This window comes from Vitis riparia, chromosome 6 (assembly GCF_004353265.1).
Source record: "Vitis riparia cultivar Riparia Gloire de Montpellier isolate 1030 chromosome 6, EGFV_Vit.rip_1.0, whole genome shotgun sequence".
NCBI lineage: Eukaryota > Viridiplantae > Streptophyta > Magnoliopsida > Vitales > Vitaceae > Vitis > Vitis riparia.
Window position 1 is genome coordinate 13756779 of NC_048436.1, and position 12982 is coordinate 13769760.

Genomic DNA, 12982 nt, shown 5'->3' on the forward strand with positions numbered 1-12982 from the left:
GCTAAGGATGATGGTGAAAGCCTGAAACTATATCAGTATATGATACCTCTGTCTCAGCAACTTTGTGGGCTGAAAGAAATGGGCCTGAAAATTTTGGGCCATTTTGAACATAGTAACTGTTAGTATTTTGGTTCCGTTGAAGTTAGCCCATATTTTGCAATATAACTGGATCAAGCGGGGAGAGAGGCCCATGAAATGGTCTTCCAAAGTACTCACGTTCCCATTGTGCATCCATTTGGTGAATTTTGGACAGAAAATAGTTTTTCTATAATTTTTCATAATTTATTCTAAAAATAGGTTATTTTATAACAATTTTGAGGTATTTTAAGTTGTTTGAATAGAATCTTCTAACAATAATTGAAAAGATGGAAAACACTTTAAAAACTTTATATGGTAATCTTCTAACAATGGAAGAAAGAAATTATGATTGTGCTCCATGGAGAATCCACTAAGGTTGAAGATGATTTGATTTAGGAGATTTTGGATAATTGGATGATGAGTGGCGTATAATTGCAGGAAAACATTATCTAATTGGTTTTTAAATTGACTCAAACACTTAAAAAAAACTTGATGACAAAATACCAATATTGGTTCATTGTTTTATCTTTAAATGGATTTCTTTAAATTTATAGGAATCTATATTGATTGTTCCCTAAGTGTTTTTGAGCTTAAAAGTTGAAAATTTTCAAAATTAAAAAAGTGTAAAAAGTAACGATCAATCGATTTAGTATTTTTGTAAGGGCAAACCTCAACTGATCGAGTTTCATCTCAATTAGTTGAGTTGAGTTGTGTTGTGCAAACTTTTCAAACAGTAACCCTCGGTGTTGTATTGAAGTGGTTAAAGTTTTACCTCAACTAGTCAAATATCATTCAAGATTTTCACAATCCATTGGTCTCCTCCATATATATTTTTAACCAAATCACTAGTTCTTTGATTTATCATTTAGTCAATGAGTTGACTCGAAACTATGGCCCAAGACTAGTTTCAAGTATGGGAAAAATCTAAAATCAAAACAAAAACTAACGAACAAAAAAAAAAAATTGAACAATTATGGTTTCACCAACATTCAACAATCATTATACAAACTAATTAAAGAGCTTGCAAAGGCCTCTTTTCTTGCACCATCCTTTCTTTTGCTAATCGTATTTTTTCATCGTACTAAGTCTCAATTTGTAAACAAAAAACCTCACCATTTAAGTGTTTTGAACTTATAAAATATGAAAACTTTTTTTCAAACATGACAAATCACTTGAAGGAATTGTAAAGATATTACATATTTGAATCAAGTGTAAAGCATTGAAGACTTTAGTTAAAGAAAACTTTGGAATTAGTATATTAAAGTATGAAAAAATGGACATAATTAATTGCCAAACCTATTGTTTGCATGCCTCTGTCTTTATCTTTTTTCTTTCTTTCTTTCTTTTTTTAAAAAAATACTTACAATTATTTTGATTATCATCTTTTAATGTCAAATTAGCGTTATGATTATTAATCAATATAAAAGTCTAGTAATAATATTAAACATTTAGATTTTTTAAATTAATAATATTCATAATTATTAAGATTTTTTTCTACTTTACTACTATTTTCTATATTTTTGTTTTCTTTTACTATATAGATAAAATTCAAATTATGTGAATATAAAAGATAATTATATACAAATATGAAATAAATACAATGAAAAGTAATCGTATATAAAATAAAGAGAGTGGATAAGAGAAAATGTAGATACTCGTTTTTATGTTGGTTTAGTACAACTTAACTTACATCCACTATTTCAAAGCTTATAACCTAAACCTCTAAATTTTACAATTGATTATGATTCAAATGAACCCTCTTGAACTAATGGTTCCAAACAACTTTTACAATCCTCAAAATATACATAGTCTTCAACAATCCTTTAAGTGATACTCAAAATCCCTAAGTGATACCTCGACACTTAAATTTTTCTCTCAAAATCTTTATAGGAAATGATAGAAAATATTCTCATAAAATCCTAATACAAAATTTATGCTCAAATAATACAAGATAAATTAGGATTTAATAGTGTACTAATGATATACAAGTTTTGACACAATGTACACTATAAAACACTCCCCAAGGCTCAAATATATTAAAAAAATTGCAATATTAAGTTTACAAAATAATGAAATTTTGAGGTTTTTTTTTCTTTTTTCTTTTATTTTTATAGGAGTTGGAAAGTCAAATTAGTCATTATGCACAATTTGGGGTCGTTTGGTCAAACATCAATTTAATTAAAATTCATTAGTTGTTAGCAATTAATACTTATGGTAAGTGATAGTTGGGTTTTGGGGCTTCAATAAGATCTTAATTAGTCCTCAACCTATCGAGGTTTAACCTCAATTAATTGAGTACATTATTATTGGAAGAAAAAGTGTACAAATGTACTTCAACATGTTGAGTCAATTGGCTCAACCAATTCCTCTTTGCCTTGTACTATAAAGTGCATAAAATGCCCTAATTTGAGGTTTGAATCATTTAGTAACTTGTATTTCATTTTGTAAAACCTTTTAAAGCAAGTTTAAAAAATAGTTAACACAAAGTTTTAATTGAAATATGAGATCATCCTATTATAAAATAATTCAAAACAAATTAATACTTTGATGGATTTTTGTGCTTAAAGATATAATGCATAATCCTAGTATACTATCAACCTTACAAAATATTATAGACAAAGTCTTGAAAACTCGTCTTTTATATCTTTTTTTTAAACTTGATTTGTCCTTATAATTGACACTTCAAAAATCTTATTACCTAAAGCACACTTAAAAAGAAAATATTAATTTTAAACCTTGTTTTGTTCTTATTAAAATTGAAATTAACCAAACCTCGATTTCGTAATCTCCGACAAAACCAAGGTTATAAAATGCTCTCCTCAATATATGCTCATTGATTTTTAAAAGCTTTAAGCCCCTACCTAACCCATTCAAGTTTTACCCATATCAATCTAAATATGGAGTTGATTACATAAAATCAACTAAGCTATAGTCCTACTACTTATAGTTTCCATACCACTCAAAAACATAATAAGATCCCGATCATTACAAAAAGAAGTTACAATCCCACTACCTCTAGCGATACCATTAACGTTATTAATGATCCTGATAATAGAAAAAGCAAGGAGGACTTTTTTAGGGATATTATCAAAGTTTCCATCGGCTCAAAAGGATATAAAAGAGTTGCTCTTTATATCGAGTCATTAGTCATGGGAAAATGTTTTTCTTTATTGTCCCACAAAAAAAGAAATATGTGGAGTGTATGTGCCGGTGGGGACTCACCTAGAGAAGACGCCACATTGATTATTAGAGATCGCCTAGGGAGACAAACATTCATTATTATATAGATGAGAAGGGAGTTAGTAGTATTGGTCGAAAGGAACCAAAAATAAATCATTTTTCACAATCTTGATGGAGACTTGCAAAATTCCACCTTACCATTATAATTATTTTTGCAAGATTGATTAAAGTATGATATCTTTTAATTTTTATTAAAGAAAAATTAATCAAATTGGGCATAGTCGATTTTTATTTGAATCAAAATCGAACCAACCTTTTAATAATGGAAACATCAAACCAACTCTTGATTATTTAAAATTGATTTGATTTAATTTAGATAAATGTAAATTAACATGTACTTTAATTAAAATCACTTTGGATTTGAAATTCAAATTATATCTAAAATTTTTAACCTAAAATATAATAAATGTATTTAAAATTTAATTTCATCATAATTTAATAATCATAAATTACTTTAATAATGTTTATATATATATATATATATTGTAGACCCCCATTTTGGGGCACTTTCTTTCTCACCTTTCATGCAGGTTATTTGGCCAGGTGGCACGATCTCGGGAGACCACGTGGCATCTTTGGAGAGGCTGACAGAGAATCAGGTTAGTGCTTTGAGGAGCTATCAGAATTCGACACTTGTAAAAGGGATTTGGAAAGTTGCAGACTGTAGAGGTAGGGGACCCCCAGCTGAGAGCAGGAAGCTGTCTACATGAGGCATGCAGCTGAAGAGAGTGGTTGGGCAAGCCATGCTGGCTGACCGGTGAATAAGAGGGCAGAAGAGTGGCTGGCGAAAAGGGAGGACACCAAAGAAGAGGAGGAGGGGAGAGTCGAGGGGAGAGCCTTTGGAAAAGAGGTCCTGATCTGGGCATCTTCCGAAAGGGTCAGAAAAACAAGGCTTGAAGTCAGGTGAGCTTCCATCTGCGAGGAAGCTTTTCAGGTATGGACCCTGTTCATTACCTTCTCTATTTTGTTTTTGGATATCGATAAGATTCTATTTTGGTGTTTGGATGCGAGCATTGGAGATTTTATCATGTTCTTATGGAATCTGAGTTCATTTGCCTCCATGTTGTGCTTGATTTCTAACTTGGCTTTCAACTTGTTTACACCGACTATTTAAAACTGCTATCCTCTGTTTCTTGATTGTTTGCAAGTCATCCTCGATGCCTGGAGTATACTTACTCATTCTCTCTATTCTGGAAAATTTTGAGAGAAGATTCATCACATGCTTTTGATTTGTGGGGTCGTGCCTGCATTTTTTTTTTTATTTATCATTCCACCCGGGGAAGAATTCTGTCTGGCAGACGTCCCACTTTTTCCGGATGTCTCGCATCCGGAATTCTATCCGGCCGACGTCTCACCTTCTCCGGATATCTCGCATCCGGAATTCTGTCTGCCGACGTCCAACCTTCTCCGAATATCTCATATTCGAAATTCTGTCCGGTCGACGTTCCACCTTCTCCGGATGTCTCACATCCGGAATTCTATCTGGCCGACGTCTCACCTTCTCCGGATATCTCGCATCCGGAATTCTGTCTGCCGACGTCCAACCTTCTCCAAATATCTCACATTCGAAATTCTGACCGGTCGACGTTCCACCTTCTCCGGATGTCTCACATCCGGAATTCTGTTTGCCAACGTCCAACCTTCTCCGGATATCTCACATCCAGAATTTTGTCCGGCCGACGTTCCACCTTCTCCGGATATCTCACATTCGGAATTCTGTCCGGCCGACGTTCCCACCTTCTCCGGATATTTCACGTCCGGCGCCTGACGCCGGATGAGAGAAGAGGGCGATTCAACTTCCCCAGTCAGACATATCCGGATCCTCTGACAGCGCTTACCCGGAGAGCATCCAGCCGACAATTCAGATTTTCCGGACAGCTTGGCTTGTTAGACACTCAATTGATTGATTGATTGATTGATTGATTGATTGATTGATTTAGTTGTCATACATGATTGTTTCTATTCTGCCCTATGACATGCTTGAAATTATTCTTTAATTATGCACTAACCTCACTTTTTGATAGCGCATTGTGGCTCGTCACCCAAGTACGTATTTATTCCCATTATGGTATTTCTATATGCATGTTTTGATTTTCATATGTGCATGATAGTTCTGGGTATTCACTGTTTTACTCGTCCATTGTCATAATTGCTTCATTTTATTAGTAGAGACCCGACTTTAGGGACTTAGAAGGGTGCTACGATTTTTACCGTACATTCCTAATAAGTAACCTGACCCCCGAACCCGATCCGGTTTTTCGCATACCACCTTTTCCAAAATAAAGAGTTACACTTAGGGTTTTCTTTCTTATTTTGTTTACCCTTTTAAAAATAAAACAAAAATAAGTGGCGACTCCGAGTCATTTTTCTTAATCAATAAATATCATTTTTCGAAATCAAAATCGAGCTCGTCATCGAGTGGAAAACGCATGAGCAGAAATACGGGATCCACACACACACATATATATATATAAATAATAATAAATATAAAAGAAAACTCATACAGCATTGGCCAATTCTCATCGGTTCTAACTTGGAAGACTCTCACTGGAGGCTAGTAATTGCAGTTTGCAGAACCCGCCAAACCCAGATAAGGTTTTAAATTGTGCAATAAATGAGAAAAACAAATAATTACTAGCCTCCAGATATATATATATATATATATATATATATATATATATATATATATATATAATAATAATAATAATAATAAATATAAAAGAAAACTCATATAGCATTGGCCAATTCTCATCGGTTCTAACTTGGAAGACTCTCACTGGAGGCTAGTAATTGCAGTTTGCAGAACCCGCCAAACCCAGATAAGGTTTTAAATTGTGCAATAAATGAGAAAAACAAATAATGCTGCAGCCAAGGTGGACGGTCCAAGTTTGATAGCCCACGGAAGAGGAAACCATACCACTGTGGAACGATAGATGACGTAGGAAAATGGAATTATTGACATAAAGATGACGTGGCTAAATTTGATCACTAAAAATGGGGGGCGGTGGTGGAGGTAGCTTGAGGCACTGCTCGTGGTCTCTTTGTTGGGGGTTAGGTATGATATTTGATTACGTCTCTGTCCACGGTAGTAGGTAGGCCTTAGAAGTGGTCTCCTTCCATTCTCTTCCACCAGCCTTGCCCTCTCTTTCCTTTTTATAATCCACATTCATTTGGCTACTTAGCCTCCATTTTTGAGGAAAGATATATTGTATTGGTTTGATAACATATTTCATTCAACAATGTCGTCACTTGCATATAAAATAAAATATAAATCCTTGAATGTAAGTGCAAATATAAAAATTGAAATATTAACAGATAAGTATTATGTGTGATGGTTAGGTTTTATCACTCTAAACCTTGAGATTAGTAAATGCCCGCAAACAATGTGTTAGGGATTAGGGGATGATCAAATTTCATTAGGAGCCTTCTTCTAGCTAAATTCAAAATAATATACCATAAATTTAATTTTTTTTAAAAATTGATTTTTCAACATGATATCAAAACTAGATTTAACGGGGGTATGTTACCAAAAGACCACTGATTTTAAAAAATTGATTTTTCAAGATGATGTCAAAACTAGATTTAATGGGGATACGTTACCAAAAGAGTATTGATAGGTGCCACGATAACAATACTCATTTGCTCATTTCCAATACTTTAATATAGTAAAAGCCATGACGTAGGGAAAGAACAGGGCAGCGGAAAAAACTATAATATTTTCGCCTTTTTTTATTTGATTTACGAAACCATGAAAGCGATAGAATATATAGTTTAATAAAGGAGATGGTTGCAGGATTATAAGGTAAGAAATGAGCGGAGGATGAGATTTGCCGGCAGATGGCACGCGCTACCTATAAGGTAGTTCCCAAAACTGACCCATGACTCAAACCAGGAGCCAAAGAGGGCGCCTGTAGTTGACTTTTGGAGGTTTTCTCTTATTTGTACCTTCTCCAACAAAATCTCCATCTTTTTTAAAGTTTTATAATAATAATAAAAAAAAACAGAGGAGTTGATATAGTCCATGCTGTTCGTTTAAAAATTAAAGCTTTTTGAATATCAAATTTATGGAGTATAAAGGTTGAAAAGGGAAAAGGATACATAAAGTGTCATTGTCCGACATAAACTTAATAATATTACATTTGCTTTGAATTTTCAAACTTTCGGACCTGGCAAAGATGCTATTGATTTCGTGCATGAGTAAGCCTTGTTTGTTTAAGTAATTGTAATTTGCCAATATTAGGCCCATCAGAGGCATTTCTGATGGCATTTGGCTGACTTTATTCCTATCAAATTGGCTTATTTTACTCAACAATGTTTAGTGCCATGGGAAGGCAACCACTTAGATTTAATGTAAAAGCCAAAAAAAGGGAAAAAAAAAAAAGAGTGAGTCAGAGTTAGATATTGTCCGAACTTTGTTAAAATGTTCAATTGATTGAATATAAAATAATTAATTATCTAGTAATTTTGTTCAAGAATTTACCTTGATTATCAAAAAATTAAAAATAGAAACATTTATGAAAAAGATTTGAGAATTACAAATTTATTGATATATGTAGTGGAAATATAATTTTAAATTTATTTTTTATTTTCATTCATTTTTTAGAAATCAATTATAGTAGAAGAGTGAGATCTTAAAATTGAATTGATTTAGATTTAGGACTTGAGTTTAACAAGTGAGTTGAATCTCAAAATTTTTATATTTATCTTAATTTCAGGTGGAATAGATTAAAAGGAATTATCCAATTATTATTCTAAATAATTTGAAGAATGGAAAATATTGAATGTCACAAGTATTAATGGTAGGAAATCCATGATGCAAGGAATAAGGAAAGCGTGGCAAATCCTCCTCAGCCTCAAAACCAAATTCCCCGCAATTCACCAGTCACTGCCACATATTGTTATAGGACCCACTATTACTAATTGGCGCAAGCAGTAATTCGATGAGATTCTAAAACTATTTAAACAAAATTATTATAATGTGCAGTGCTAGAACATATGAGTAGGTTGGTCACGTGAAAAAATAAAATGAGAGCCATTGGATTAGAAGGATAGTTGGAGTGTGGTGGGGGTACGCAGAGGATAGGAGCTCCTTCACTTTGAAAGGTCCATCAATTTGACGCTTTCGCTTCACCCACCCCCTTACCTACTCCCTTCAAACTCGTCACCCTGAATCTCGCGGACCTACCCCTCAAAAGCGCCGTCACATTTCACGCCGTCAATATAGGACTCTCACCCACTCCCTCGCACTCGCCGACTCCCACCTAACGATTGCCGTCAGCCCGAGCCGGCGCTATTGCTTCACTCATTTCCCTATATAAACCCATCACTACACCCACCATCAACCATATCCACCATCCGCCACCCACCAGCCCTCAGGCACCATCCACCGCCACAACCATGGATCTCATACTCATAGAGAAAGCTCTGTTAGCGGTGTTCTGCGCTATAATTCTGGCCATCACCATCTCTAAGCTTCTGGGGAAGAAATTAAAGCTGCCTCCAGGTCCTCTGCCGGTGCCGGTTTTCGGGAACTGGCTGCAGGTTGGGGATGACTTGAACCACCTGAACCTCTCCGACTTAGCGAAGAAATTCGGGGACATTTTCATGCTGCGAATGGGGCAGCGGAACCTGGTGGTGGTGTCGTCGCCGGACCTGGCGAAGGACGTTTTGCACACTCAGGGAGTGGAGTTCGGATCACGCACCAGAAACGTGGTGTTCGACATATTCACCGGTAAGGGCCAGGACATGGTGTTCACGGTGTACGGTGAGCATTGGCGGAAGATGCGGCGGATCATGACCGTCCCTTTCTTCACCAACAAGGTAGTTCAGCAGTACCGCGTCGGATGGGAGGACGAGGCGGCGCGTGTGGTTGAGGACGTGAAGAAGAATCCCGAGGCCTCCACCAACGGAATCGTGCTGAGGAGACGGTTGCAGCTCATGATGTACAACAACATGTATAGAATCATGTTCGATAGAAGATTCGATAGTGAGGAGGATCCGTTGTTCGTGAAGCTCAAAGCCTTGAACGGAGAGAGGAGTAGACTGGCTCAGAGCTTCGAGTACAATTATGGAGACTTCATTCCCATTTTGAGACCATTTTTGAGAGGCTACCTGAAAATCTGCAAGGAAGTTAAGGAGAGAAGGTTGCAGCTCTTCAAGGACCATTTTCTTGAGGAGAGGAAGTAAGTTTTCTATTCCATTTTTTCAGGATTCTCCATTCATAAATTCGATTTTTTCCCTCTTTTGAACCTGATTTAGGGTTAAAATTAGCCAAATCCATAAATTTTCCACTTACAACGTAGAAAGTGAATTACATGGTCAACCTTCACTATTGGTACAAATCAAGAAAAGAAAATCTAAAATGGAAACTGTGATGGTCTGCAGGAAGCTGGCAAGCACAAAGAGCACAGATCACAACAGTCTGAAATGCGCCGTTGATCATATTTTGGATGCTCAGCAGAAGGGTGAGATCAACGAGGACAACGTCCTTTACATTGTGGAGAACATCAATGTTGCTGGTATATCCCCTTTCCCCTTAACTTGTCTCCTATAAATTTGTCTGTGTTTTTCGCGTTAGAAATCGTTCAGTCTCTTTTTCAATCATGGAAAATGATCATTGTTTTTTTACTCAATTTAATATTTAAATATTAGGTTGTCTTTATAGCATTTTATTTTTATGAAGTATTAAAAAATAAAAAAACTAATATATTATTTTTTTTATTAAAAAAAAATTATATATTTTGATTTTTTTTTATTTAATAAAAAATTTACAATAAATAATAAAAAAATAGAAAAACAAACCCTGGAGCCCATCTTTGACTCACGGGAGTAAGAGGTGTAAGAGGGTCATTACCCGACAATCCCATGGAATATAAGGGCGCTACGTGCCTCAATGGGAGTAAGTAATCATATGAGATCCCATGGGAGTAGTTAGATTCCTTTTTCGGATTACTTCAACTTTGCACCGTGGATTGGAGTTGATTTTTCAATTTTATATTTTGGACAAGGTCAGGACTGGGCTCCATGGATGGATTGGGAGTCGCTGTCCAATTGGCACCAGATAAGCTATAGCTTATACTAGCCTCTGAAAAACCAAAATAATTAATGGAGAGAGATAAGCTTTGAGGGAGACTACCAAGGGATAAATGTCAAGTGAGAGATGGGGTGCACGTGACATCATTGTTAATTTGTTCCCAATTCAACTCATGTGGTTGATAGAATAAGTGGGTTAGGTGTTAAAAGCTTGGGTTGAGTTGGGTTTACTTTAGCTTTCAAGCTCACCTACCACAGCCCAATCGGAGCCTCTGTTTGTGCTTTGGTGTTATGATTGCTTGTTTGTATGGTTGCCCAAGTTGTACCCTTTCTCAGATTAGGATAACTAAAAGTAAACAGGAGATAGAACCTTGATTTTGTCTCCCTTGTGGCTTGGAAAACTTCTAAACCTTGACTTTTCTATCTTAACCCTTCAAGAGTTTCTAAAATGAGTTCTTTTGTAGTGGGTACTAGTCAACTTTTAAGCATCGGTTGGCATGACTGAGAGATCATGAACTGCCACATCTCTTTATGGTTGGTTCTTTGGTTGGCTGTCAGATGGTGTCTTTTCAAAGTACGAATAGAACGATAAAACTGAGATGAGGCCTATTGTTTTTCTGGACTTCCCATTTTGTCCATGGCACCATGACCATATCTTTACCGACGTTGAACTACTTAACTACCCCTTTTTAAGCCATTTTCTACCATAGAAAAATCTCCTTTCCAATTATCTTTTTTATGTTGTATGAAACATCAACTAGACCACATGTTTAAGTTCCCAATTAGAGATCTAAAACAAAAGGGTTGACCCATCTTTTGTTAAGCTGCTGGGAATAATGTACACTTCCTCCATAGGCGACCTCAGACCATGACATAAAGTCAAATAGTCAAATAAACTGTAAAGATTTAGATTATTGGGTTGTGGATCAATACTGCATGTCAGGCTAACAACCCGAGTTTACCTTTAAATGATTCTTTCCTAACATTTTAAGAAATGGGTTGGGACTGGAACCGTGTTAATGTGAAAAATTTGTGTATGCAGCTATTGAAACAACGTTGTGGTCAATCGAGTGGGGCATTGCAGAGCTGGTGAACCACCCTCACATCCAGAAGAAGCTCAGGGATGAGCTGAACACTGTGCTTGGACCTGGCGTCCAAGTCACCGAGCCTGATATCCAAAAGCTTCCATATCTTCAGGCTGTAATCAAAGAAACTCTCCGGCTAAGGATGGCAATTCCTCTCCTGGTCCCCCACATGAATCTGAATGATGCAAAGCTAGGTGGCTATGACATTCCTGCTGAGAGCAAAATCCTGGTGAACGCATGGTGGCTTGCTAACGACTCTTCCAAGTGGAAAAACCCAGAAGAGTTCAGGCCAGAGAGATTCCTGGAGGAGGAGTCCAAGGTTGAGGCCAATGGCAATGACTTCAGGTACCTCCCGTTCGGTGTTGGAAGAAGAAGTTGCCCTGGAATCATTCTTGCTCTGCCAATTCTTGGTATCACAATTGGACGTATGGTTCAGAATTTTGAGCTCCTCCCTCCTCCTGGACAGGCCAAACTTGACACCACAGGAAAGGGTGGGCAGTTCAGTTTGCACATCTTGAAGCATTCCACCATTGTGGCAAGGCCAGTAGAAGCTTGAATTTCCCACTCTCCACTCAATATCTTCCTTCCCCCTTCCCCCCGCCCACCCTTTTTTTCTTTTTTTTTTTGTCCTGTCACTTTTGAGGTTTTTAAAGATGAAGATGGGAAACTATTATGCTTCATGTGGTTTGTGACTGTAAGTAAATCTATGAATTTGCAATAATTTCATGTTATTCCTTCTTACTTTCCCACTTTTTCATGTTGCCACATCTTTCCATGTCCAAAATGTTTCTTCAATTGGTACCATGACCTTGTGGGTTACTAGTATCTTTTGCCGCAGCTACGTGGCAAGATTCATACCATGTCCCGCAAAAGGTTAGGGCATGGCGGTAGCCGGTAGGTATGCTTTTATCATTGGAGTGGTTGAGGCATTTTATCAAACACTTGGAGGGAAGAGCTCTTTCAAGGTTTGCAACCTTAGACGTGTGACCATGGTACGATGGCATTCGTTTCCGATGTTGGCACACTCATTTGAAAGCATTGATAGCCCACAGCACAGGGGTTGGTGTAGCGTCGGCTGGATGGGGGCAGCAAATGCACCAACGGTCAGCACGCAAGATGACTGTGACGCCGGTCATCTACGCGGCATCGCATAGTCTTAGGCAGGGAGGGGAGCGACGTGGTGCGCACTGCAGCACAGCCAAGTGCACACAGGCGGCAACCGATTGGACTTGGAATCTTTGGTCCGTGCCAAAATGAAATCCGGTGGGCTTTCATAGTAGTATTTAGAAGTCTGGGTAAACTATGAAGCTTTTAAGCTTTTCCTAGTAATTTTGAAAATAAAGTATCCCCCCGTGAACAGGCCAAAAGTTTGATTCACCTCAATAAAAATTAAGTGCCTCTAAATTCAACCACCTGTAAATACCCCGAGGTTTCCTATACCTGGGAAGATTTGCATAGAATATAAAAAATCTCTTACAAGTAAGAAAAATAACTAGTCATATATCTTTAAATTTTTGCTCTGCATGCAATTCAATTTTTACTTTGCA

The 12982-nt window shown here is 36.7% G+C and overlaps 1 protein-coding gene across 1 annotated transcript; it reads left to right on the forward strand.

Moving 5' to 3' along the window:
- The first annotated feature begins 8657 nt into the window (after positions 1–8657).
- Positions 8658–12184, forward strand: LOC117916090 (trans-cinnamate 4-monooxygenase). The gene is made up of 3 exons (XM_034831920.1): positions 8658–9500; positions 9703–9836; positions 11393–12184. Exons 1-3 carry the CDS (start codon positions 8716–8718, stop codon positions 11989–11991), a joined length of 1518 nt encoding a protein of 505 aa, XP_034687811.1. The 5' UTR covers positions 8658–8715; the 3' UTR covers positions 11992–12184.
- The last annotated feature ends 798 nt before the right edge of the window (positions 12185–12982 follow it).

Bases quoted from the DNA above. Each gene is read 5' to 3' on its own strand.
- LOC117916090 (XM_034831920.1), top strand. From the start codon at position 8,716: ATGGATCTCATACTCATAGAGAAAGCTCTGTTAGCGGTGTTCTGCGCT. The intron at 9,501-9,702 runs GTAAGTTTTCTA...GATGGTCTGCAG, and splicing joins CATTTTCTTGAGGAGAGGAA to GAAGCTGGCAAGCACAAAGA. The intron at 9,837-11,392 runs GTATATCCCCTT...TTGTGTATGCAG, and splicing joins GGAGAACATCAATGTTGCTG to CTATTGAAACAACGTTGTGG.